General features: G+C 43.4%; 1 protein-coding gene across 2 annotated transcripts in view; it reads left to right on the plus strand.

The window, feature by feature from the left end:
- The window catches only part of LOC126094600 (neuroendocrine convertase 1-like), a 484,920-nt gene that overhangs the window by 402,286 nt on the left and 55,113 nt on the right, over positions 1-27,521 (plus strand). For both annotated transcript variants that reach the window (XM_049909072.1, XM_049909073.1), the window contains exon 10: positions 1,502-1,720. In XM_049909072.1, coding sequence (XP_049765029.1) covers positions 1,502-1,720 — 219 coding nt within the window. The remainder of the gene's footprint in view (positions 1-1,501; positions 1,721-27,521) is intronic.

Raw genomic sequence — 27,521 nt, forward strand, 5'->3', positions numbered from 1 at the left:
GGTGAAGCGTCAGCATTAGCGTCGGCGAGCTACAACCATTCAGACATGCGCAGTGAACTGCGACAGTAAGACGGCTTACACTGCCGAGTATTACACATTACTTGTCACAGGCAAACCAGCCCATTGAGCCAGCTGGTCGATCATCAGCGATCGGCTTGTTATCTTTGGCGCGTCCCCGAGCATGTGCATCTTTGCGTTTTCGGCTGGGGCGCGCGGAACGGCGAGAGACATTCGGTTTGGGGCGGCCGGTGAAATTGGCGGAGTTGTGACTAGGGCGTAAGCACATGTGTAACGTCTGTTACCCTGGGGCTGTTTGCTAATCGTGAAACTCCTGCGGCGGTTACTGGTTGCCTGGAAGGCATTTCATATCAACTGTGCCAAGCCTCGCAGTGAGAGGGGAGCCCGGAGTTGGTGTTGGCCTAGATATTTGTATAAATTGAGGTGCCTGTCTGAGAAGCACGGCGTGGGCCTGTTGGTTGCTTCGTCCTTCTGGCAGCCACCGCGAGTGGATGTTCGGCCGTAATGTCTACAGTTTGTGGTGAGCATAGTGTGAACAAGTTCTCGTAGGATATGCTCCCAGCCTGACTCTTACCCTGTGTTATTTGTGGGTGCCGACTCCTTGTCTGTGACTGCTTCCGGGTGTCCCGTAAGATTTCACAGCAAAACTGTGTTTTTGTGGCATTCTGTGTTTCTGGCTCGGCCTCCGCCTAGAAAGGGGACATCTTTTGGAATTCCTTAATGCTGTAATTTAAACATATAAGAAAATTGTTCGTTGAGAATAAGCGCCTGTTTCTTATGGACACTGCAGTTTAAACAGGAGTGGCGTAATGTTAATGAGTATTTGTTATTCGTCAAACGAAGTGTATTTAATGTCTTGCAGTTTTCTGGGGCACGCAGCTGTGTTAATGAACTCATTTTGGAGTGTTCTGTCGGGTGAATGACTGCTCCCCACCTCAGTGTATTCTTTTGAGTAGCAGTGTAAGGTTTTTGGATATTTGTCAGTGGGGTGTATTGATTCAATTTTGTTCTTCTCTTTCTTTAGAATTACGGACAATTGTTAGTTTATCTGGTTATTGGCTTAACTCGCGCTTCACGCACTAAATCAACCGATATTGAAATTGTTTTTCTTTATTCCTCTTTAATGCCAGACAGATTCAAATGTAACTTCATTTATGTTATTTGAAATAAATGTGTTGGATTGACCTTAATGAATTATGTGCAATCAAAGTAAGGGACCCAGTCCTTCATTACAGCTTAACAGTGGCGTGTAGTTCGGGTTGTGAGACCGTGCTCGGACCACCATATACCAACAGGTGTTGGTTTTGGGACATATCATTGTAGGATCTCTCCTTGTGCTTTTGATCGATGCTACTTCCTGTATGATTATCGGACACTTTTGATAAAGATAGTGCATTTACGTGTGAAGCCGTAGTATTACAGTACGCGACACGTGCTCTGTGGTGACGAGGTCTGTGTGTGTGTGTGTCTGTTGCTGCTGCAGCCCGGAGCTGACGTGGCGCGACGTGCAGCACCTGGTGGCCTGGACGGCCGAGTGGGCTCCGCTGAGCGACAACCGCGGCTGGTCGCGCAACGCGGCCGGCTTCCGCGTCAACACCCGCTTCGGCTTTGGCCTGATGAACGCCTACGCCCTCGTCTCGGCCGCCGCCAACTGGACTAACGTGCCGCCCAAGGCCATCTGCTCCACCCCCATGACGCCCACGTGAGTATCCGTCACGTCGCAACGCGGGCTAACAAAAGGAGGGCACAATATTAGGAACAGTTGCTATGGTTTCCAGTCGGTCCGGACTGCTTTCTTGCAGTTCTGCAAGCTGTTCCTTCCTGCGCAAGTCTCTCCATCACTGCAAAACCACTGCAACCAACCTTGCCGACTATTAAATAGGCAGCACCGGCAAGGACTGCATGCAAAGAATTTTACTTGTTCCTGTGCACTATAGAGGGAACAACACGTTATTAAAATATGGATCATTTTGGTGTGTATAGGGGGTCGCGTCATGGTTCAAATGGCTCTGACCACTATAGGACTTAACATCTTAGGTCATCAGTCCCCTACAACTTAGAACTACTTAAATCTAACTAACGTAGGAACATCACACACATCCATGCCCGAGGCAGGATTCGAACCTGTGACCGTAGCGGTCGCGCGGGACCAGACGGTAGAGCCTAGAACCGTTCGGCCATCCCGGCCGACGATCGCGTCATGGCTAGGGCTGTTGCTAAAAATATCGATGTACCTCTGAGATACTTGTCTAGCGATATATCGATATATCACAGTCGAAGTGGCAATATCGAGAGCCGATATTTTCATTTTATATTATATTTTATTCGCAATTACGGAAAATATTTGAAATTGTTCTTTTGAAATTGTAGTAGAACGTAATTTTACTTTCACTGTCTGAAGTAGTCTAACTACTTCTTGAGCTTTAATCACGTTCAGTCTTTCTCTTTGACATGAAGAAGAAGTCTGATTGCATTGGGGGGGGGGGGGGGGATGGCGAGGGGGAGGAGTGGGGGTAGCAGTGTGAATGGAATAACAAAATTTTCGATGTGAAGACATAGCACCACCAGTTGCGTTGAGAAACAATTATTAACGCAGCTAGTGCGCTATCTCTTCACATCGACATTCTCCAAAAACATTTGCTGAAAATGAAGAACAAAAATCTAAATGACAAGACTGGATTTTGCGGTTAGCGGAGACGTGTGAAGGAAAATGGTTACGTAATCGGCGCTCGCTGCTACTAAAAAGAAACTGGAAAGTTTAACTTCACCCTGCAACTTTGGCACTACAACTGCTAGTTCACTGGCGTTTATAGAAATGGAAAAACAGAGAAGTCGACATAAAGTGTTCCAGACAAATGAAGCGCGGTATAGCCGCGCGCTCTAGGGCATCTTGTCACGCTCGGCGAGGCTCCCATCCCCCCCCCCCCCCCCCCCCCGTCGGAGGTTCGAGTTCTCCCTCGGGCATGGATGTGTGTGTCCTCCTTAAGCTTTTTTTTTGTCATCAGTCTACTGACTGGTTTGATGCGGCCCGCCACGAATTCCTTTCCTGTGCTAACCTCTTCATCTCAGAGTAGCACTTGCAACCTACGTCCTCATTTATTTGCTTGACGTATTCCAATCTCTGTCTTCCTCTACAGTTTTTGCCCTCTACAGCTCCCTCTAGTACCATGGAAGTCATTCCCGCATGTCTTAGCAGATGTCCTATCATCCTGCCCCTTCTCCTTATCAGTGTTTTCCACATATTCCTTTCCCCTCCGATTCTGCGTGGAACCTCCTCATTCCTTACCTTAGCAGTCCACCTAATTTTCAACATTCGTCTATAGCACCACATCTCAAATGCTTCGATTCTCTTCTGTTCCAGTTTTCCCACAGTCCATGTTTCACTACCATACAATGCTGTACTCCAGACGTACATCCTCAGAAATTTCTTCCTCAAATTAAGGCCGGTATTTGACATTAGTAGACTTCTCTTGGCCAGAAATGCCTTTTTTGCCATAGCGAGTCTGCTTTTGATGTCCTCCTTGCTCCGTCCGTCATTGGTTATTTTACTGCCTAGGTAGCAGAATTCCTTAACTTCATTGACTTCGTGACCATCAATCCTGATGTTAAGTTTCTCGCTGTTCTCATTTCTACTATTTCTCATTGCCTTCGTCTTTCTCCGATTTACTCTCAAACCATACTGTGTACTCATTAGACTGTTCATTCCGTTCAGCAGTTCATTTAATTCTTCTTCACTTTCACTCAGGATAGCAATGTCATCAGCGAATCGTATCATTGATATCCTTTCATCTTCTATTTTAATTCCTCTCCTGAACCTTTCTTTTATTTCCATCATTGCTTCCTCGATGTACAGATTGAAGAGTAGGGGCGAAAGGCTACAGCCTTGTCTTACACCCTTCTTAATACGAGCACTTCGTTCTTGATCGTCCACTCTTATTATTCCCTCTTGGTTGTTGTACATATTGTATATGACCCATCTCTCCCTATAGCTTACCCCTACTTTTTTCAGAATCTCGAACAGCTTGCACCATTTTATATTGTCGAACGCTTTTTCCAGGTCGACAAATCCTATGAAAGTGTCTTGATTTTTCTTTAGCCTTGCTTCCATTATTAGCCGTAACGTCAGAATTGCCTCTCTCGTCCCTTTACTTTTCCTAAAGCCAAATTGATCGTCACCTAGCGCAGTCTCAGTTTTCTTTTCCAATCTTCTGTATATTATTCTTGTAAGCAGCTTCGATGCATGAGCTGTTAAGCTGATTGTGCGATAATTCTCGCACGTGTCAGCTCTTGCCGTCTTCGGAATTGTGTGGATGATGCTTTTCCGAAAGTCAGATGGTATATCGCCATACTCATATATTCTACACACCAAGGTGAATAGTCGTTTTGTTGCCACTTCCCCCAATGATTTTAGAAATTCTGATGGAATGTTATCTATCCCTTCTGCCTTATTTGACCGTAAGTCCTCCAAAGCTCTTTTAGATTCCTATTCTAATACTGGATCCCCTATCTCTTCTAAATCGACTCCTTTTTCTTCTTCTATCACATCAGACAAATCTTCACCCTCATAGAGGCTTTCAATGTATTCTTTCCACCTATCTGCTCTCTCCTCTGCATTTAACAGTGGAATTCCCGTTGCAATCTTAATGTTACCACCGTTGCTTTTAATGTCTCCAAAGGTTGTTTTTACTTTCCTGTATGCTGAGTCTGTCGTTCTGACAATCATATCTTTTTCGATGTCTTCACATTTTTCCTGCAGCCATTTCGCCTTAGCTTCCCTGCACTTCCTATTTATTTCGTTTCTCAGCGACTTGTATTTCTGTATTCCTGATTTTCCCGGAACATGTTTGTACTGAAACGTCCCCTTTGAACAATTTATACATGACTGTGCTTAAACTGACACACAATATTTTTAGCGCAACGCAATCTGACTTTCAGAAATCCGTACAAAGGAATGGCCCTGATTAACATTAACCTATACCTTTCACAAATCACTTACCTCACAAAAATCTTCGTTACTCGAACTACTGCAATACAGCGAGCGCCACTACTGCCAGCTAAATAAAAGATTCAAATTACGGAAGGATTTTAATAGAGAACAAACAATGTATTTACCTTAATATTCATAATTGACATCCAGTCTTACAAATTTCAAAACTCCGCCATCTCTCTCCCCACATCCACCACTGCTGGCGGCTCACCTCCAACTGCGCAACGCTACACGCTGTTCACATCCAGCTGCCGCTGCCCAACACTGCAATGGCAGACAACAATGCAAACTAGCCACAGACTGCACACAGCACAGCCAGTGATTTTCATACAGAGCGCTATGTAACGTTGCCAATAAGAAAACATAAACAGCCTACTTACATAGCCCCCATGCTCCCCACAAAAAATGTTACAAATTGTTTTGGGCAGTGGCCAATAATGATTTGATAAAATTTTTCATAATTACAATAACAAAGATATCAAAAGCACTCACTTATTGATACAATGTTGGTCATAAGCTAAAATTTTCTCACAGTCCATAAAGACAGTCCTGATCATTCATCATAATAGTAATTACAGTTTTTTTTTCACAAAGTCTCATTAGTAAAAGAAATTGCACACAGAAGTAGTGGATTTCCATGCAGTCTTGAAGAAGTAGTGTTGTCCTTCCAACTGAAAGACAGTGCTGACTCTTGACATGCAGACAGGTAATGGGCCACAACAGAGCAAACCCACAGCAGAGTCATTCGACGTTTTGAAGAAGATTGGTAGGTAGGTCATCACAGAGCAGACCCACTGTAGTCCTTGTAGAAAATATGGTATTGGTGGGCCACCAGAGCTGCAGACCCACTGCAGTCCTTGTAGAAATAATGGTATTGGTACGTCATCAAAGAGGCAGACCCACTGTAGTCCTGGTAGAGATGGCCAGCAGCCATCTGTTGTGACTGTGCAGGTGCACAATCACCATTGAAGAGTTTTGCGGATAATATAGCAAGTCCATAACCACCACTTGTGCACTCACAAAGTTTTTGGAATTGTCCTTAGAACCAGCAATGCTGTTATCCAGTCCCTTGCTGAATTAGTAACACACGTGCAAACACAAACAGTCCCTACTTCTCACATATTGTGCATTACTATGACCAACAGAAATGTGTGCAGTGAAATGAATGCTTACAACTTACTTAATTTGATGAACTGGTGTCAATTACAATATTGTAACATGAGAATACAATTACAAAGGTACAAAATACATCATTAAAGAACATAACAATACAGATAACATTTGTAGTACAAGCTTTACAAAAGAATAGAAATAGACATATACATCAGTGTTACAGGAATTATGACATAAGTAAATATATAATAGATCAGATTAATTATTGAAACATCAACTTCACAAATGAGCATTAAAACAAAACAGAATAAATAATGTCTAAACATCTTTACAAAGAAAATAACATATTATCAGAAAAATTCTACAACATAGCTCTCATCAGCTAAACACATAAAGACAGGGAAAACACAAATATACAAGAGTACACAAACACATAGCGGAATAATACAAAAGGAAAGGACAGAGTTTGTTGTACTGCAGTATTTTGCAAACAAAACTTTCTTTACTTCTCGAAGATCTCCCTTCGTTCTTCATTATTTCCAAAAAGTCCTATCTATACCTGCTTTCTGTACTTTTCTCGTATAACCTCTCAGTGCATTTCTTCAAATTCATCGTAACTCATTCTCTTATAGGCTACCCCCTCTTAAGCTAACTTAAATCTACTGGGCTCAGATGCTAAACTAAGGGACGAGGCAATGCAGCAGCACAAAACAATTAACACAGAAACAGCAATGACAAACACAAAAAAATGGAAAATTGCAAAGCAAGCTACAGTAAATCTAAATTACCAAGCAATGCAACATTACAACTAATATGAGCCAATGTGGAGCATCAAGAAAAATAAATCAGTAGTAAACCGGCTTAGAAGAGTCAAATTCAGTCAAATTCAGTAACACTATGCATGGCAAACAGCTGTAGCAAATGGAATAACTTATATCTAAACATGACATAGCTCAAGCAGAAAAAAACATTACACTAAAGACAATAATGCAGACAATGGAAATGTATATTCACATCTTAATGTCTATGTAATTAAAGTGGTGCACCACAAAAACTAATTCTACAAAAAATTACCAAGTACTCGAAAAGAAAATTATATATGCAGTTACTGTTATTAGTCCCATCTTATTGTTCTTTCCATTCCAAGAGCTTCTTTTTCGAAGAATGTGGATCATTAAATAATTATTTAATAGATCTGTTGACAGAAAGTGTTCACATTAGCAAATGCATTTAATTTTATTTTATGAAACCAATGTTGCAAGACAGCTGGAAACCAGATATCAAATGAAGTAAGCAACTATGGACAAAGTAAAGCATAAGAACATCATTCAGTAGTCATGAGGCATTTCATAAGTTAGTAGAAATTCTCTCAACTCTCGTAGAAAGATCAACGCAATCTGACTTTCAGAAATCCGTACAAAGGAATGGCCCTGATTAACATTAACCTATACCTTTCACAAATCACCTCACAAAAATCTTCGTTACTCGAACTACTGCAATACAGCGAGCGCCACTACTGCCAGCTAAATAAAAGATTCAAACTACAGAAGGCACTAACTACTAGTAGGCATAGTTAGCAAATGAAAGATTTTAATAGAGAACAAACAATGTATTTACCTTAATATTCATAATTGACATCCAGTCTTACAAATTTCAAAACGCCGCCATCTCTCTCCCCACATCCACCACTGCTGGCGGCTCACCTCCAACTGCGCAACGCTACGCGCTGTTCACATCCAGCTGCCGCTGCCCAACACTACAATGGCAGACAACAATGCAAACTAGCCACAGACTGCACACAGCACAGCCAATGATTTTCATACAGAGCGCTATGTAACGTTGCCAATAAGAAAACATAAACAGCCTACTTACAGTACTTCCCTCCTTTCATCAATCAACTGAAGTATTTCTTCTGTTACCCATGATTTCTTCGCAGCTACCTTCTTTGTACCTATGTTTTCCTTCCCAACTTCTGTGATGGACCTTTATAGAGATGTCCATTCCTCTTCAACTGTACTTAGCGTAGGGACCGATGACCTCAGTAGTTTGGTCCCATAAGACCTTACCACAAATTTCCAATTTTTCCGGACAAATCCGATATGTGACGAAACCGGACGACGGAACCATCGGACACCTTTTATTGTGTCACTTATATGCAGTTACCATTCTTCGCGAAGTGCTTATCGCTAAGTTTCACGGTGTATCGTTTACCTTTCAATTCTTCCTGTAAGGGGGATAGGCAGGCTGCTAGGTTATTGATGTACAGAATATCTGGTAATAAATCAGCACTTACATATACAGCTCTAAGGCCGACAGTGCATTTAGAATTTGCAGACGATATATTTATAGTCCGGCACGTCATGTTTTTTATGTCGGTATACTGATGTATCGAACTTTTTCGATATTTCGAGAGCTGACAATGGCATTTTTTTAAATATCCATTTATCGGAATTCCGATATTCTTAAAAATATCAACAGTGCTAGTTCTGGCAGACATTCAAACAAGAGCTTTGGATGAAGAAGTTGTCTACTTGGCGCAATTAGGACATTGATGACACTGTGGAATGAGATTTGCTAATTTGACGGAGAAAGAGAGTCGGCAAGCCTCCTCGGATACTTAGCAGAGGCGAATTGGAACGGAGAGGAGATGTTTTTCGGCTTCATAGGAAGTGAATAAGGATACAAACGCTTCCAGGTACGATTTACAAACATTTTACTTCCCAATAATGCAGCTCTACTCAGAGAAGTGTCTTACAGTAGCTTTTGGCATATCAATGATTACATTCTACCGTTCACTATGTTAACACTTTCCAGCAACTCATAGATACTGAGTTCTACATTTGACTATCGGAGACAATACTCTGCTCGTGACTTGCTCTGATGATACACTATTGAATACCTAAAGAGATGAGTGGGGGACAACAGTCGAACACCATACACCAAAAATAATAACTGTTGCGCCTCATACCACTAGAAACGTTATTCATACCAGCAGACAAGTGTAAGACGGTGCAAGCCGTCACTTGCTTTAATCGTAAATATATGTCTGAGGGACGGTAAATGTTATTGTCTTTCCGTATCAATATTCTTCAAATCGTGAGCTGCAGCCATAATTTTTATATACAAAATGAGTGAATTTTCTCATGGCGCTTTTGTTGCCTATGTCAGCAGTCACTTTCAGACTCAAATTAATAAACAAATTAACTAATTTGATAAGACTAAAGCTTGAATTGCTGGTGTACCCCTGCATCACCACAATAAAATAAAAACAGTGAATAGTTTAGCGAGTATGAATGAGAACAATGGTATATTGAAGTTTACATAATAATAATTTATTACTACTTCTGTAGCTACAACGAGTTGGTAAATTTCACAAAAAAAATGACGACCACAAATCAGAAAAGGGATGGTGCTTGACTGACGAAGCGTTCATTGGGGTGTAAGCTATACAAATTCTCCCATGACTTAATCCTTTTCACAAAGTTATCTGACTTCGTTACATGAATCCACTGTGACGTCCAGTTCTTTTAAAACTGAATCAACTATGGTAAAGTACACCACTGACTGTGGTTCACCGGAGAACAGGGAGCTGTAAATATCATTCAGCAACCCTACGCCGGTGCAGCAATACTTCACCCTTTCACTTTGATTTAAGCAGCAGCAGAAAACGGCACACTGTAGGCGAGGAGCGGCACTCTGCATCAGCTGTAATGCTCTAATGCGTGCACGAAAATTTTCAGATTACGTGGACTGGCCTTCTGATTATTAGAACGCGGGAAACTTCCCTATCAGAGATCTGAAATCCCAGCAGATTTCAGTGTGAGGTGCACCCGTTCGCTGGTCTGGCCAAACCAATTTGACTCACAGGCACGATTGTGCATGCTGGAATTAAATGTCAAACTTCCGACATGACGTATAAGTTCTCCCTCGTGGCACGCTGAAGTGTCCTGCTGTCGGCAGGAAAAACTAACAGTCAATTTGAACACACTTTACTATAATCAAAGAAAAAGGCTTCTTGGCCTACACTAAGAGTGAAACACAAGAACAAACAGAAAAAAAACCTCATATCTCTTGTGGTGGCAAATCAGATAAGGAAACAAGAGAATGGAAGAAAATACTGACCAAAATCTACAGTAAAAATTACAAAATACAACGTGTTACTACAGTGCTACGGCGAGTGAATACAATGCTATGGCGGGCATAAGTACTGGCTGGAGTTATTCCTAGCGGTTGGTAAACACTGCCTGTCTGACTTTTTTTTCGTTTATTGTTATTTTGACACCTTACACAAAGGTAAGCCGGCAACGGCAATACTACGCCACTCTTCGGCGACAGATAATACATTGATTACAAGTGGAGACTTCGAAAAACGAAACACGGAGGTTAGACAACAGTGGACACACAAATTGAAAAATACATGAAGTCGTTCACAAGTGCAGCGCCCAAAGAACAACGTTCAGCACTCGGGCACTAACAGAGATGACAGAAACGGCACACGTGAACGAAGAAGCACAAATGACGAAACACTTAAACACTAACACGATGGCACACTCTAAAACACTGGCGATGATCTCAGGCGCGCGAAAGTTCACTTGACGTGTACGAGTCCGGGGGACCTGCCTAAAGGGGAAAAGGGGGGGGGAGGAGGGAGAGGGGAGGATGTAGATGCCAGTGGCAGAGGAGATGGGTGGGAGGAAAGAAGGTAGGGGGGGTAGGGGACGCCCGGGGGAGAGGAGGGAGGGAGAGAGGACGGAGAGAAGGGAGAGAGGGTGCCCTTGGGACAAAAGCACAGGGGTTGGATGGGGATTTTCAAAATTGGTAGAAGCGGTAGATGGAGGGGAGGAGGGCATCATCATGGAGGGGGAGTTGGTGGAAGCCACCTTGGGCGAGGGTATGGAGAGTGGAGAGATGGAGAGCAGGTGGGATGTGGGAATACAGGCGCGGCAGTGGACGGGGGGGTGGAGAGAATGGAGAGACAAGTGGGTGATGGGAATCAAGTTTGCGGGAGGTGTAGAGGATCCGTATCCATTCGAGGGAAAGGATTGGGTGCGGGAACGGGATGAGGTCATCTCCATGGGGGATGGGAGGTGGATGCGATAGGCGAGGCCGAGCGCATTTGAAGGGATTTGTAAAAGGTAGGAGGGGCAGAGATCCAGGCGGGATGAGCGTAGCAGAGGATAGGGCGGATAAGGGATTTATAGGTGTGGAGGATGGTAGAGGGGTTCAGACCCTATGTGGGCCAGAAAGGAGCTTGAGGAGACGGATCGGGAGCGTGCAGCGTGCCTTTGCTTGGATAGTCCGGCGATGGGGGGTGGGAGCAGGAGAGCCGACGGTGAAGGGTGACGCCAAGATACTTGAGGGTGGGTGTGAGGGCGATAGGACGGCCATAAATGGTGAGATAGTATTCGAGGAGACGGAAGGAAGGTGTGGTTTTGCCTACAATGATCACCTGCCCTGTCTGACGGTCTAGGCGTGCTTATAAAGCCAGGTCGGCGGAGTGCTACGTGAGTCATATGAGTTCCGATTGGTGGAACTCTGCCACATGTTGTCTGGGGAAGTAATTCCATGTTTAATAGGAAGGTCTGTTATTATTAATGTGCGCTGGCGGTGTTTCTCTCCGCGCTCCTGAAATGGTGTCAGCAACCCATCTTGCTTGTCGGTTGAGCGGGCCCTCTAAGTGTGAGGGGCCGCTACGACACACGCGGTATGTCCGAGATGCTGTTCTATTGTCGGTACAGTTGGAAACTGCCACTGTATCTTAGTCCACCACAAGTTACAGACCACAAATATCAACCGCTAGAGAAAGACCTTAAGTTATCCACCAGATGATGGCCAGAAGACGAAGAAAGCAACGAATCACAACCACTTTTCACAAAGCTTCGGTTCGGGAACCGAATTAGCAAAAGCGACACTGCCTCCACATTCTACAAACTAATCGAACTACCCTCTACTTATTGAATCCCCTCTCGACTGTTCCGTTGGCGTGGTAGCCAGTCGAGACACAGCACCAGGTTTACTATGCTAGGAGAGCAAACCTCTGCTTTTCATCTTCTGAGAGGAGCCAATCAGCGACTGAAAATCTCGCTTGTCAGAAAGAAGAAGATTTTAGAATAGGGAGGCGTCGTTCTCACTGTAAGCATAGACATGTTTCGGCGAAAAACGTCTACTTGGACAGGACTACAGTCCCTCATTTACGAACAGATCGAATCTTTCTAGGCTGGCCATTTCCAGTTTCTGAAAGAAGGCTGTTAAGCTTCCCAGACAGTTGTGCCCGTGAAATATATGTTTTTGCCGCTCGCTAAAAGAACCTGGGGACTTCCAGGCGTCAGGGGAGTTACAGTCTTGCCTACACTAAACACGTGCACACTGTCTGTATCCTCCCAGCTTCTAAAATGAGAATGCTCACACTTTTATGACCTTCGCACCATCTGCACAAAAGTTCAGATTACAGCAGTCTCTCTTAAATGGCTTCCTCCATCTACTTTCCTCCAACTGGCAACCTTCACGAAGGACTGTCGCCTGGCCCAGGTAAAATGTTTTGTGAGCTGGCCCCCTCCTGCTCTGACCCTAGGTGGAGAATGGGAGTGCCAAGGCCTGAGCCCCTCTGCAGGTACAATCCACAGAGCGTTGCTTCCCAGAATCATTCGCACAGCCAGGTCACTGGATTCAGCATTTATGGCCGTCAATCGATCTCTGTACCTGTTGTCCATCGCCTCCACTACAGCCCCTCAGTACCTAATGAAAAAAGTCATAAACGTCACATGTGAAATATCGTAATAGGTAACACCTAGATAATGACCTAAAATATGAATATTAATCTGACAGTTTTGTTAAAATGTGAGAGTGGCATTCCACTTATCAACAACACTTGTTCCTTTACATATTATGAAACACAGAAATACTAATATTCGTTCCTACTTCTAGAGTCAAACTCTACAGAGCTTGTGCTTTACTGAGAAGTAGAAAATACTGTGGCTGGATATTTACCAGAAAATCAGTTGCTCCCTCGAATTTTTAATCTTCTCGTAGTTTACTGCAGCATCATCGAACTGTCACTCTATAGTGTCACCTTCCGACAACTAGCCTGTTTGTTGCTGATAGCTGTGACTTCAACTCCGACTAGAAAACTGGCTACGCTGCACAGCCTGCCTCTGACTGCCAGCTGATAACCACGCAGTTGAGCGCCCCACAAACCAACCATCTGACTGCCATTTATATAAAGTTTTGTCAGTGTCTTGGGGGAGTCTCTTTGGCAGTACTGCTTTCCACTGCTGTTACATAAAGTCCTTTTAATAAATGAAATGTTTTCAAAATTTACTTGAACCTATTTGAATAGGGCACTGATGACCAATGTCCCAGTAAAAAAGTACGATGTGATGGAGAAAAAAGAATAAAGATGCCATTAATTAATGTACAGTAAGGAAATTTCGGTAACACATATGTCTAGGTAACATATTTAAGTGATTAACATTGCGACATCATAGGTTAATGTAAGCCCGACATAAAATATTACAAATGGGTTGGCTCTGAGCACTATGGCACTTAACATCTATGGTCATCAGTCATTACAAATGGGAAATGCTGGTACATTAATAAGCGATATAGCCGCCAGAAAGTTAAATGTAGCGTGCAGACGAGCATACTTTTTGTTGTACAGGTGCTGGATGTCAATTTGTTGGCTGGAGGTCAATGCTTGTTGCACTTGGTCGATCATTACAGGGGCGGTTAATACTGTTTGTGAATGACGCTGGAGTTGTCGGCCTATTATGTCCCACATCTGCTCTATTGGAGACAGATATGGTGATTGAGCAGGCCAAGGCGATATTTCGACACTCTGTAGAGCATGTGGTATTTTGGCGAACGTTGTCCTGTCGGAAAACATCTCGTGGAACGCTGTTCGTCAGTGGCGGCATCACAGGTCGAAATCATTGGACTGACATAGAAATTTGCAATGAGGGTACGAGGGATAACCACGAGAATGCTCCTGCTGGTGTCATACGAAATTGCAACTCAGACTGTAACTTTACGTGAAGGACCAATGTGTCCAGTACGCAGACAGGTTGGTGGAAGACCCTCAATTCGCCTCTTTCCATCACTGGTACCGAGGCAGAACCAGCTTTCGTCAGGAAACACCACAGGCCTTCACCCTGCCATCCAATGAGCTCTCGCTTGACATCACTGAAGTGGCAGTTGGTAGTGATTTTGGGGTAAATGAATTGCACGCCACAGACAGTAACGCCCATTCTTCCTGCAGAGCTGCTCACAGTCTTGGAGAGGGGTCGGTGGTTGCTGACGTGATGCAGCCCGTCTCCCTAGTGCGCCCCAGACATGCTCTATCGGATTCAAATCGGGACAGCGAGCAGGCCACGCCATGTGTACAATATGTTCCGTTTTTTTTTTAAAAAAAAAGGCATCATTCACCTGTTCTCTGTGGGGTCGAGCATTATTGTCCATCAATATGAAGTCTGGGCCCACAGCACCTCGCAACAACTGTGCTTGAGATCCGAAGATGTCCTCACGGTCCTGACAGCATTTACGTTTTTCTGATTCTCCCGTACAATTACACGAAAAGGTGTTCGAGCGGCCAACATAATCCCTGCCCATATCATTCCGGATTCTCCTCGATATCGCTCTCTTTCCACAGTGTTTAGGTCCCAAAATCGTTTTTCACGTGCGCTCTAGATGTGAATCGGTCGAGAATCTCTCTCCAGACCAAATATGGACTCATCTGTGAAAAGAATATTGGCCCACCATTCGACTGTCCAAGTGGCATGTTGAAGATCACTCTAGACGTCAGAGGTAGACAGACAGCAGGTTTTCAATAATAAAGGCCAGTCTTCTGAAGCCCTCTGTATACAGTTTGCCTCGATACAACACGTCCAGGGGATGCTTTGAGGTCTGGTATCAGTTCCAGTGCAGTAGTCAGGCCTTACAGCGAAAAAACGGTCCATTCTTACTGATGTCACATGTGATCGATCTCCAGGATACAGTTTCGGTCTCTATAAACTGTCGCCTCATCCGAGAAGAACGATTCGCATTAAGCCATAGGGCCACATCAGTTTGTGACTCTCCCGCTTCCGTTCTTCCTATGGCATTCCACAGCAGAGAGTCTGTAGGTGTATTATCTGTGCCATACTGCACCGTCCGTGACTGTATGTACGGAGATTGTGGATGTGGGACTACCTTGCAAACACTACACCGCTTGATAAGTGCCATGACATCATTGCTGGTAGGTCGTCCCCTGGTAGAAACGCCGTCTTCCGTGCAGAACGCGATCGTAACAACAACGTGGGCACAATTTGTATGGTTATATCGTGAATAACACACCGGAGCGCCAAATAGCAGTCTATTGCTTCAGGTTTGGACACCAGTATATACAGGGTGGTCCATTGATCGTGACTGGGCCAAATATCTCACGAAATAGGCATCAAACGAAAAAACTACAAAGAACGAAACTTGTCTAGCTTGAAGGAGGAAACCAGATGGCGCTATGGTTGGCCCGTTAGACGGCGCTGCCATAGGTCAAACGGATATCAACTGCGTTTTTTTTAAATCGGAACCCCCATTTTTTATTACATATTCGCGTAGTACATAAATAAATATGAATGTTTTAGTTGGACCACTTTTTCGCTTTGTGATAGATGGCGCTGTAATAGTCACAAGCATATGGCTCACAATTTTAGACGAACAGTTGGTTACAGGTAGGTTTTTTAAATTAAAATACAGAACTTAGGTACGTTTGAACATATTATTTTGGTTGTTTTAATGTGATACATGTACCTTTGCGAACTTATCATTTCTGAGAACGCATGCTGTTACAGCGTGATTACCTGCAAATACCACATTAATGCAATAAATGCTCAAAATTATGTCCGTCAACCTCAATGCATTTCGCAATACGTGTAACGAGATTCCTCTCAACAGCGAGTAGTTCGCCTTCCGTAATGTTCGCACAAGCATTGACATGCACTGACGCATATGGTGGATCACGATAGCAAATATCCTTCAATTTTCCCCACAGACAGAAATACGGGGACGTCAGATCCGCTGAACGTGCGGGCCATGGTATGGTGCTTCGACGACCAAGCCACCTGTCATGAAACACGCTATTCAATACCGCTTCAACCGCACGCGAGCTATGTGCCGCACATACATCACGTTGGAAGTACATCGCCATTCTGTCATGCAGTGAAACATCTTGTAGTAACATCGGTAAAACATTACGTAGGAAATCAGCATACGTTGCACCACTTAGATGGCCATCGATAAAATTGGGGCCAATTATAATTCCTCCCATAATGCCGCACCATACATTAACCCGTCAAGATCGCTGGTGTTCCACTTGTCGCATCCATCGTGGATTTTCCGTTGCCCAATAGTGTGTATTATGCCGGTTTACGTAACCGCTGTTGGTGAATGTCGGTTCGTCGCTAAACAGAACGCGTGCAAAAAATCTGTCATTGTCCCGTAATTTCTCTTGTTCCCAGTTGCAGAACTGTACACGACGTTCAGAGTCGTCGCCATGCAATGCCGGGTGCATAGAAATATGGTACGGGTGCAATCGATGTTGATGTAGCATTCTCAACACCGACGTTTTTGAGATTCCCGATTCTCGCGCAATTTGTCTGCTACTGATGTGCGGATTAGCCGCGACAACAGCTAAAACACCTACCTGGGCATCATCATTTGTTGCAGGTTGTGCTTTGCGCTTCACATGTGGCTGAACACTTCCTGTTTCCTTAAATAACGTAACTATCCGCCGAACGGTCCGGACACTTGGATGATGTCGCACAGGATACCGAGCAGCGTACATAGCACACGCCCGTTGGGCAGTTTGATTACAATAGCCATACATCAACACGATATCGACCTTTTCTGCAATTGGTAAACGGTCTATTTTAACACGGTTAATGTATCACGAAGCAAATACCGTCCGCACTGACGGAATGTTACGTAATACCACATACTTATACGTTTGTGACTATTACAGCGCCATCTATCACAAAGCGATAAAAGTGGTCCAACTAAAACATTCATATTTCTTTACGTAGTACACGAATATGTGATAAAAAATGAGGGTTCCCATTTAAAAAAAACGATGTTGATATCCGTTTGACCTATGGCAATGCCATCTAGCGGGCCAACCATAGCGCCATCTGGTCTCCCTCTTCAAGCTAGACAAGTTTCGTTCTTTGTAGTTTTTTCGTTTGATGCTTATTGCATATATATATATATATATATATATATATATATATATATATATAGAGAGAGAGAGAGAGAGAGAGAGAGAGAGAGAGACTGCGAGTGTTGCGTGTTCGTTCATTTTAGTATCTGAGTAATGTTATCGTGTTAACTGAATTTATTATTCGGGGATCAGCAGTCTACTGCAAGGATCGTGTTTCAACTATTCACTGTTCTTTTTGTGGTGCAAGCAGCAGAAACCAGGAGAGTAAGTTTTCTGAAAAGCTGAGTTTAATCAACACAATTCAGAGTTAGCTGAATGATACGACCGGACCGAACGCAAGTTTGCCTGCACCCCTGTTAACTGCTTTGGATCTCCTGCGTCGAGAGCGCCGCTACCTGTGAGGGCTAATGTGTAATTAAACCAGAGAGCTGCCAGTGGTCCGTGTTTCAACCTCTAGATATTACGTGTCACAGGGAGTCACGACTTAACAGCCGCTGCTACTGTCATTGTGAGCTGTTCCACTAATGAATTCCTCTGAACTCGGAAATGGCTATGTTAAGGTCATGGAAACCTCTAGCGCTTCGGTAACGTGGTGTAATACATGACACGATCTCTCCCTCTTACACAGGCACACACACACACACACACACACACACACACACACACTGTGCATTTCACAATTTCTATAATGACGTAACAACCTCTCATTGTTAATCCTAAAAGCTTACACCAGGGTCACTCTCTTACTGTTACTGTTTGCTACTGTGCATGCTGCTCTGCAAATAAACAGCCCTCTGCCATCAATGTAACTTCAGCACTGAGTGAGACCTAATAGAGGATTGACGTTCGAAGCTGCGGAACAAAGTGGTTTCATTAATTTGACAGATATGTTCTTCGAAGGGACACTGTGACCCTGGTGTAGATACCAGTAAGCATTCTGTTGTTGCCGACTAAATGGCACATACAATGACATGTTGTTGCCGAGTAAATGGCACGTACAATGACATTTTTACAGACGGTAGATTTTATACGGGAAGCACTGTCAGAAGAACTCAACCGTTAACGTGACGTAGGTGACTTCCGTGATGAAACCGATCCTGAATCCGATGCTCCTGGAGCACTTATGGACAATGTTGCAACTGATCAGTATGCCAGATTTCAGACAACAATCAAGAAAATACAGTGGTCCATGGTTGGAATTTTCATTGGTGGAACACAGCTGTCTATAATAGATGAGCTTCCCAGTTGCTTATAACAATATAGTACATATTTCAAGAGTATGGAAATAATGAATAGATCGATTTATGAATAATTGAGAACACCTCAAAATATTTGTGTAATATATGCAATTTATTAAGTGAATAACATCTTCATCTAATAAAATGCAAATAAAGTCTTTCCATTCAGATAAATTTCAAGTTTCAGCATTGAACAACTTCCTGCGCAGTTTTTACTTAGTCTCGAATTTGGAATGTGTATATACTAATATTGTTTGAAAAAGAACATGACAGATGTGAAATAAAATGTGCTACATGACTGACCAATTTCATTATAAGTCTACATTCGAGAAATGTCTCCAGCAAATAATTGAGGGTCACTGCGACCCTGGTATATAATTTATGTGAAAATTTCAGAAGTTTACGATGTAACAATCTCACAATGGAGTCCTAGGAAGAGGCAATTTTCGACGCTGGTAGCGGCGTTAAGTCTTGTAATGAGAAAGTCAATGGTACGACTCTCACTGGTAGTACTGTTTTATTTCTATTTTACATTTACCTTGAAATGAAATACTAACTAACAAATACCGTATCATATTTTGGGGCGTTTTTAACTCAGCCTTGTGCAAAACAGTGGGTATTTTTTTTTTTAACAAACCTACTTCGATACGTATGTGCCATCTTCTGTCGACCGCGGTTTATTCTGTGAAACATGATGTTTTTTCATTTTTTGTCTGCAAAGTAGTAGCAAGAAGTTGTAGGACGGGTTTGTTTCTCAGTTGTTAACTTTTAAAAATACACTACTGGCCATTAAAATTGCTACACCACGAAGAACACAAGATGACGTGCTACAGACGCGAAATTTAACCGACTGGAAGAAGATGCTGTGATATGCAAATGATTAGCTTTCCAGAACATTCACACAAGGTTGGCGCCGGTGGCGACACCTACAACGTGCTGACATGAGGAAAGTTTCCAACAGATTTCTCATAAACAATCAGCAGTTGACCGGCGTTTCCTGGTGAAAAGTTGTTGTGATGCCTCGTGAAGGAGGAAAAATGAGTACCGTCACGTTTCCGACTTTGATAAAGGTAGGACTGCAGCCTATCGCGATTGCGGTTTACGTATCGCGACATTGCTGCTCGCGTTGGTCGAGATCCAATGACTGTCAGCAGAATATGAAACCGGTTGGTTCAGGAGGGTAATACGGAACGCCGTGCTGGATCCCAACGGCCTCGTGTCACTAGCAGTCGAGATAACAGACATCTTATACGCATGGCTGTAACGGATCGTGCAGCCCCGTCTCGATCCCTGAGTCAACAGATGGGGACGTTTGCAAGACAACAACCATCTACACCAACAGTTCGACGATGTTTTCAGCAGCATGGACTATCAGCATGGAGACCATGGTTGCGGTTACCCTTGACGCTGCATCACAGGCAGGAGCGCCTGCGATGGTGTCCTCAACGACGAACCTGGGTGCACGAATGGTATAACGTCATTTTTTCGGATGAATGCAGCTTCTGTTAACAGCATCATGATGGTCGCATCCGTGTTTGGTGACATCGCGGTGAATGCACATTGGAGGCGTGTATTCGTCATCGCCATACTGGCGTATCACCCGTCGTGATAGTATTGGGTGCCACTGGTTACACGTCTCGGTCACCTCTTGTTCGCATTGACAGCACTTTCAACAGTGGACGTTATATTTCAGAAGTGTTACGACCCGTGGCTCTACCCTTCATTCCTTCCATGCGAAACTCTACATTTCTGCAGGATAATGCACGACCACATGTTGCAGGTCCTGTACGAGCCTTTCTGGATACAGAAAATGTTAGAGTGCTGCCCTGGCCAGCACATTCTCCAGATCTCTCACCAACTGAAAACGTCTGGTCAATGGTGGCCGAGCAACTGGCTCGTCACAATACGCCAGTCACTACTCTTGATGAACTGTGGTATGGTGTTGAAGCTGCATGGGCAGCTGTACCTGTACACGCCATCCAAGCTCTGTTTGACAGAACGCCCAGGCGTATCAAGGCTGTTATTACGGCCAGAGGTGGTTGTTCTGGTTACTGATTTCTCAGAATCTATGCGCCCAGATTGCGTGAAAATGTAATCACATGTCAGTTCTAGTATAATATATTTGTCCAATGAATACCCGTTTATCATCTGCATTTCTTCTTGGTGTAGCAATTTTAATGGCCAGTAGTGTACTTTTCCGAGATTACACCTATTTATACTTCACTCCCACCTGGTTTTAGACGATTTTTACATGAAAAAGTGAATTATAGAAATAAGAAAAAATCTCGAATATAGGTATTTCTGTTTTGACGCCTACAACTAATAGTCTGATACGCCCTCATGCTGATACTATTCTCATGGTGCAAACTGCGCATACGGGGGAGTTGTAGACGTTTGATAATTATCGGCCCAGTGCTCTTTGAAGAGGAGTCACGACGCAAGGCTTTGTTAGAAACGGAAGCTATTTTCTGTAACACTTTCCTTAAATTTTTTGTGAATGATTGAATCACACAGTCCTAACAGTACTACTAACTCTAACAAATATTATGTACGACCGCCCTCGCTGTGCAAGTGATGGGAATCCTGCGAATGTTTTTCTGTTTACGGTCGAGATGTACTACAGATTCCAACTGAAGCCATCAACAGAGAACTCGTGAAGGTTATGTCATTGCGAGGTGCTGATTAGACTTTTAGAGGAACTTTTAAATAGCGTAGGTGTATGCATAGGAACGGCTGAAGAACTCAATGCTGGCGACAGCAAATTTACAGGCTGCGAAGAAACTCATGGGCAATTTCTGAGTGATGCTGCCACATTTTATTAACGATTATCTCCGGAAGAAAAGTTAGAAACTGATATTGCCGTGCTAGACAAAGTTGCGGTTGGTAGTGCCTTGGATGAACTTAGAGGGCTGTTAAAAACGCAGTCTCTAAGACAGCAGGTTCAGTGAAGCTTGCGTGCAAATGCAGCGAGCCTCATTATGAAAATCAAAAGCAGAGTAAAATAACGCTTCATTCAAATGCGAAAAACATACGAACACGACAGCGGAGTCAACATCTGTACACACACAAATTCATACATAATTATAGCCATGATCGGTCTGGATGGTCCGCAGTTACGTACGTTATTTATTTAACTTTAAGAATCAACCGGAAAATTTGGAGTATGTGGCCTTTCAGATCATGATGCACAGATTTTAACACTAAAAGGTTTCGTGTGTGTGTGTGTGTGTGTGTGTGTGTGTGTGTGTGTGTGTGTTGAGGTCTGCTGAGGTCACCGGTCCCTAGACTTACACACTACTTAAACTAACTTATGCTAAGAACAACAGAGACATCCATGCCCGAGGGAGGACTCGAACTTCCGGCGGGAGGGGCCGAGCAATCCGTTAGATGGTGCCTTAAACAGTGTGGCTACTCCGTAAAGCAAAAGGTTTTTGTACTCAGACAAATGTTATATATAATTACAAACTATGTAAAAAAGTTAATCCAGCGGCAATAGAAAACTTTATAAACTTCGTTATGGTGCAAGAGTGGCAGAATGCTTATAATACCGATAACATAAATGACAAATATGTTTTCCTTAACACATTTATTATGCGTTTTGAAAGTTGCTTTCCATTAGAACGGTCTAAACGGAGTACTAGCAGTAAAAGGTGGCCCGGTGGCTGACTATTGAGGTAAGGATATCACGTAGAAGAGAGTGGGAATTACTTCACAATGTTAGAAGTTGCTGGCCGCAGTGGCCGAGTGGTTCTCAGCCCTTCAGTCCGAACCGCGCGACTACTACGGTCGCAGGTTCGAATCCTGCCTCGGGCATGGATGTTTGTGATGTTCTTAGGTTAGTTAGGTTTAAGTAGTTCTAAGTCTAGGGAACTGATGACCTCAGATGTTAAGTCCCGCCGGCCGCGGTGGTCTCGCGGTTCTAGGCGCGCAGTCCGGAATCGTGTGACTGCTACGGTCGCAGGTTCGAATCCTGCCTCGGGCATGGATGTGTGTGATGTCCTTAGGTTAGTTAGGTTTAAGTAGTTCTAAGTTCTAGGGGACTGATGACCACAGCTGTTAAGTCCCATAGTGCTCAGAGCCATTTGAACCATTTTTTTGTTAAGTCCCATAGTGCTCAGAGCTATTTGAACCATTTGTTACAAGTTGTCTCAAGTTGTTTATCTACGTTTCTGCAGAGGACTCAGCGGAATGTCGCTTTTAACTTTACTCTTGGTGGGGGCGCAGAGCGGAACATTACTCTTGGTTGGGATGCAAAGAAGTAAAATGCTCTTGGCCTGGACTCGAAGGTGAAAGAACTCTTGAGGTAGGACACGAGGCGGAACAAATGTCTCGGTAGGTACCGATCGATAGCATGGCTGAGGTAAAAGATTCATACAATGTGAGGGCTGTGGCAGCTTTTTCAGGACGTATGCCGTCCGCAGTTGCTGAGGTCTAGAGCATGTTCTTAGTATGTTGACGAGACTGATGTGTAATTATATTTCTGGGAGCTCAGAGAATCTGAGGATCACAGCTAGTTACTGTCGAAACTGGTCGTGAAACAAACTATTTCACGTCAAGTGATCTTGGCCTCTAAGATTATAAATTATAACATTAGATCAGCCAAACAGCATACGTTAATTTGCTTGAGTGATCTCGTAAGTAAGTTACCAGACTATGATATTCTTTTCCCCGTTGACTTTGCTGCTCACTTTCTGGCAACTGTTTAATTATACAGATTTATAGTTACGATTTGTACTCCTCCCGAGTGTGTGGTTAAGTGAACTACTACATTTTTTTGTCACGTCCCGTGGCAACTGTGGAATATTTTGTAATAGATAATGGTTTCAGCAACCGCTCTTTCACTTCAATATTTATATACGTATGATCATCTGTTAGCACCGTTCACTTCAACAAGAACCACACCCTCGACTTACTTTTTTGGGTCAACACTTCTTCTTCTGTATACTTTGCACACGGTTTAGTACATGCAGTTTATTTAATTCTCCACCATATCCTGCCCAAAGCCTGGTTGAGAAAGGAGGGTGGTGGGCAGCAACACATCGTTAATGAAAACCTTGGTTCACCTGACCTGGGTGGTAGTATCTTGTGAGAGCCCCGTGCTAGGGTACGATGAAGATTTCAACGACAGTGAAGGCGGAGACGAACACCATCGGAATGGCTGAGCTGGCGGATGAAACAACCTTGTATTTTTGGAGCAACGGCGAGATGGACGGAGGAGGAACCCACTCACCGGTCGTGCGGGTGGATAAGGCCAAGCCAGAGAGAATGCTGTGGAGGAGCAGCTTTATGGCATTTCGAGTCTGTGTCATTTCATTGCAGTCGCAAGACTGGAACTTGCACTTCTCATTTCATTTGAAGCGCAGACCATAGTCCCGAGACCATAATGTGTGGGTTACTTCTCTGCGAGCTGATTTCTACCTTAGACAAAATCTCGCTTGTCGCACTTTTCCCTACTGTCTCACCTTCAAAATGGTTCAAATGGTTCAAATGGCTCTGAGCACTATGCGACTTAACTTATGAGGTCATCAGTCGCCTAGAACTAATTAAACCTAACTAGCCTAAGGACATCACACACATCCATGCCCGAGGCAGGATTCGAACCTGCGACCGCAGCGGTCGCTCGGCTCCAGACTGTAGCGCCTAGAACCGCACGGCCACTCCGGCCGGCTGTCTCACCTTCAGATGAAATCCAACTGTGATGGGATAATGGTAGTGGAGGCATGCTTTTGGGTGAAACTGGAAGCATCTAGTTCGTACATGCACGTTCGCAGCAGATGTGAGGCTCGTCCTTATTAGACCTCGTGACTACTTAGGAATTTGGATTTGGACCCGCCACTGCCCACCCTGGACGAGGAAGGCCTCAGAAAATGTGGGCTAAGCATCAGTAGTCACACTCTCAGCCTGCTGAGAGGGCGCACACAGCGGGTCAGCTCTCGTGCGGTCGACAAACGAAGCTTACAAAAAATGTAGTGATAGGATCCTGGAATATTTGTACGCAGGCTGTTTAGGTTTTTATGTTGGAAACGCCACGTAGCGGTCTGTATGAAAATCATTGACTGTGCTGTGTGCAAGTGAATTTTGTCGTCTTAATCATCGTACATTCACCCCGAACGTCATTTTCTTCTCACACACGTGATTGTGCGGTGATGGAGACAGAGATAAGCACCACAAGAATTACACTTGTATCTATTCATTCGACATTTCGTATCCTTCTGACCTAGTGTACATACCTCCTACACCTTGGTCCCACTTATTTTTGGTTTCACTAGTGTCTGTTTTCCGCCTCCCACGTAAATTCGTAGAGTTTCACAATGTCAAGATGATATAGTAGATAAGGGAAACCGTTGATCTGACATTCTCTTTTGCAAGTGCTTCTGAAACAGTTCTCTTGGAGTTCGAGAAGAACTGCGACGTCTCATTGTATTATGGCGACCACACTCATCAAGGTTTTCACCGAGATGAACATCTGACCATGATTTTAGGTGTGATTTTACGAAGATTTAGTCGCAATACTTCTCGACTGCACAACTACATAGCATTTTTTTGGGGATCTTCCTCACTAAAAAAAGTTCGTTAATATCTTAGAACAGTTATTTACGCTTTTAAAATAACTTCTAATGGTGTGTGTTGTGAGAAGCAACTGAGAAATCAAAAATGTATCAAGTGTTTTGCAAGACGGTGCTGGGATACGGCTAAATTTAAACAGTGCCTTTGATCTGAATCGAACGAACCCATTCGACATGCACATCGCCACCCTCTGATTCACATGTCGTCGTCGTCGGCTACTGCTCGATTCTGAGTATGCAAATCTTCTTCCTGCATGGAGTGAGCGTCTCATCAACTCATGGATGTGTTTTAGATGGCTGAACAGGCAAATTCTGGCATTAAACATGCGTTCACACAAAGCTGGTAGGACTCATTGTTGGAATATTCGCTTGTGTAGTGTTAGGCAGTTGGATGTGAGCCGCCAGGAGTGGTGGATGTGGAGAGAGAGATGCCAGAGTTTTGAGAGGATACTACAAACGGACGATCTGGACGTGTGTCCGCCAGAAAAAGGAAATTAGTAAAGATGTATGTCATGAATTGATGACTTTTGAACACTATTAAGGTAAATACATTGTTTGTTCTCTATCAAAATCTTTCATTTGCTAACTGTGCCTATCAGTAGTTAGTGCCTTCAGTAGTTAGAATCTTTTACTTAGCTGGCAGTATTGGCGCTCGCTGTATTGCAGTAGTTCGAGTAACGAAGATTTTTGTGTGGTACGCGATTAATGAAAGGTATAGGTTACTGTTAGTCGGGGCCGTTATTTTGTAGGAATTATTGAAAGTAAGATTGCGTTGCACTAAAAATATATTGTATGCCAGTTTAATGATGATCAGAATAAGGAAAGAGAGAAATGTCTGATTGCGTTCAGTTTTTCTCAGCTGTTTGAAAATCTAATAACGTAGAAGTTTACCAGCACAGTCGTTCATAATTTTCTAATGGACGTTACATGTTCAAACATTACTTAATCTGGAAGACAATAACAGGCGTGAGAGATGAACAGCACGTGTCACCGATAAGCCTGTTCGAATAAACATTGGTACTGCCACCTTAAGTGAAACTAGATTTCCCAGCGAAGATAAAATTGCAGAATTCCGTTCAGATCATACGATTTTCTGGAAGAGAAAAGATGAGAGAGAACGCCAGATTCACGGTGTTGGATCCGCTGTGAAGACCACATTCGTGAATGGTCATCAGCTAACCCCATCTGCTGTCAGCGAAAGAATTACATAACTTCCAATCCAATTGTCTGACGTAAATTTATGACTCTAATCTATGCATATGCTTTCACCTTGGAGGCTGATGCAGACACTAAATATCATTTCTACAACCAGTTAAGCACAACCATCAACAAAGTGCCAGATACATCCTCGGTCGTAGCGCTGGCATAACCTATACTATATCACGAGGCACTATGATAAAGAGGATATCCTTGTCACCAGGACAGCAAAAAACGCCGATGACTGCTGGACAGATCAGAAGTCCTTTTCTGCCGGTTGAGGAGCTCAGTCTGTCGCAAACCAAAAAGATCCATCCACATCCTTCTCAGACGAAAGTTCCACACTTCTAAACTTAAAAAAAAAATGCATTGCTACAGATTAAAGAAACGCAATCTCAAATAAGCTGGTTACTCACTCATTCTGCACTAATAATGAACATCAGAAGTGAGCCATACTGCAGGTGGTCAGTAGTGACTCAGATAAAGAAACAGTTGGTTTTGTGAAAAAAAACCATGGTTGGATTGATGAAAATAATCACGAAATTATGCCAATTGAGAAATCCACCTATCCTTTTTCAGTGGTCCATCTTCCAGTGTGAATAAGTCACATTTCATGGAACTCCATCTGATGTCAGTGAAAGAATTATGTCCCTCTGAATCTCACTTAAAGGAAAATTTCAGGTAGAAACCAGGGAAATTTACCAGAAGGGATGGAAAAAAAAGCTGATGAACAGCGGAGACTATCTGATGCCCGTGACCTTCGAATACACAGGCATAAAGGAGATATGATGCAATTGAAGGTATACCGTTGGAGACAAGATTTCTTACTGTCATCCTCTTAATCTGGGAAACTCGAGAAGTACCAGATGACTGAATAGTAGAATAAATTTCTTAATGATCACAAAATATTGACTATAGTAGAATAAATTTCTTTATGATCACATAATATTGGCTCCATAGAATACCGGTTTCGGTCAATAATGACCTTCTTCAGATCTGTTTTTTAAAAAAAATGTACTAATGTAATGGACCCAAAGTGGCATCACCAAAAGATAAACATAGAATCACGGCTGCTACAATCATCACTATCTTGAAGACTGCTAATATGCTCACTACATTCAATGAAAGAGACTGTAGTGCAATTTGGAACTAACGTGGTACATCACTATTGTCAAATGCAAGGTGAAATACTCGCTTGATATCTATTAAATCGGCTC

The sequence above is a fragment of the Schistocerca cancellata genome, chromosome 8, assembly GCF_023864275.1.
Source record: "Schistocerca cancellata isolate TAMUIC-IGC-003103 chromosome 8, iqSchCanc2.1, whole genome shotgun sequence".
In the NCBI taxonomy this organism is placed as follows: Eukaryota; Metazoa; Arthropoda; class Insecta; order Orthoptera; family Acrididae; genus Schistocerca; species Schistocerca cancellata.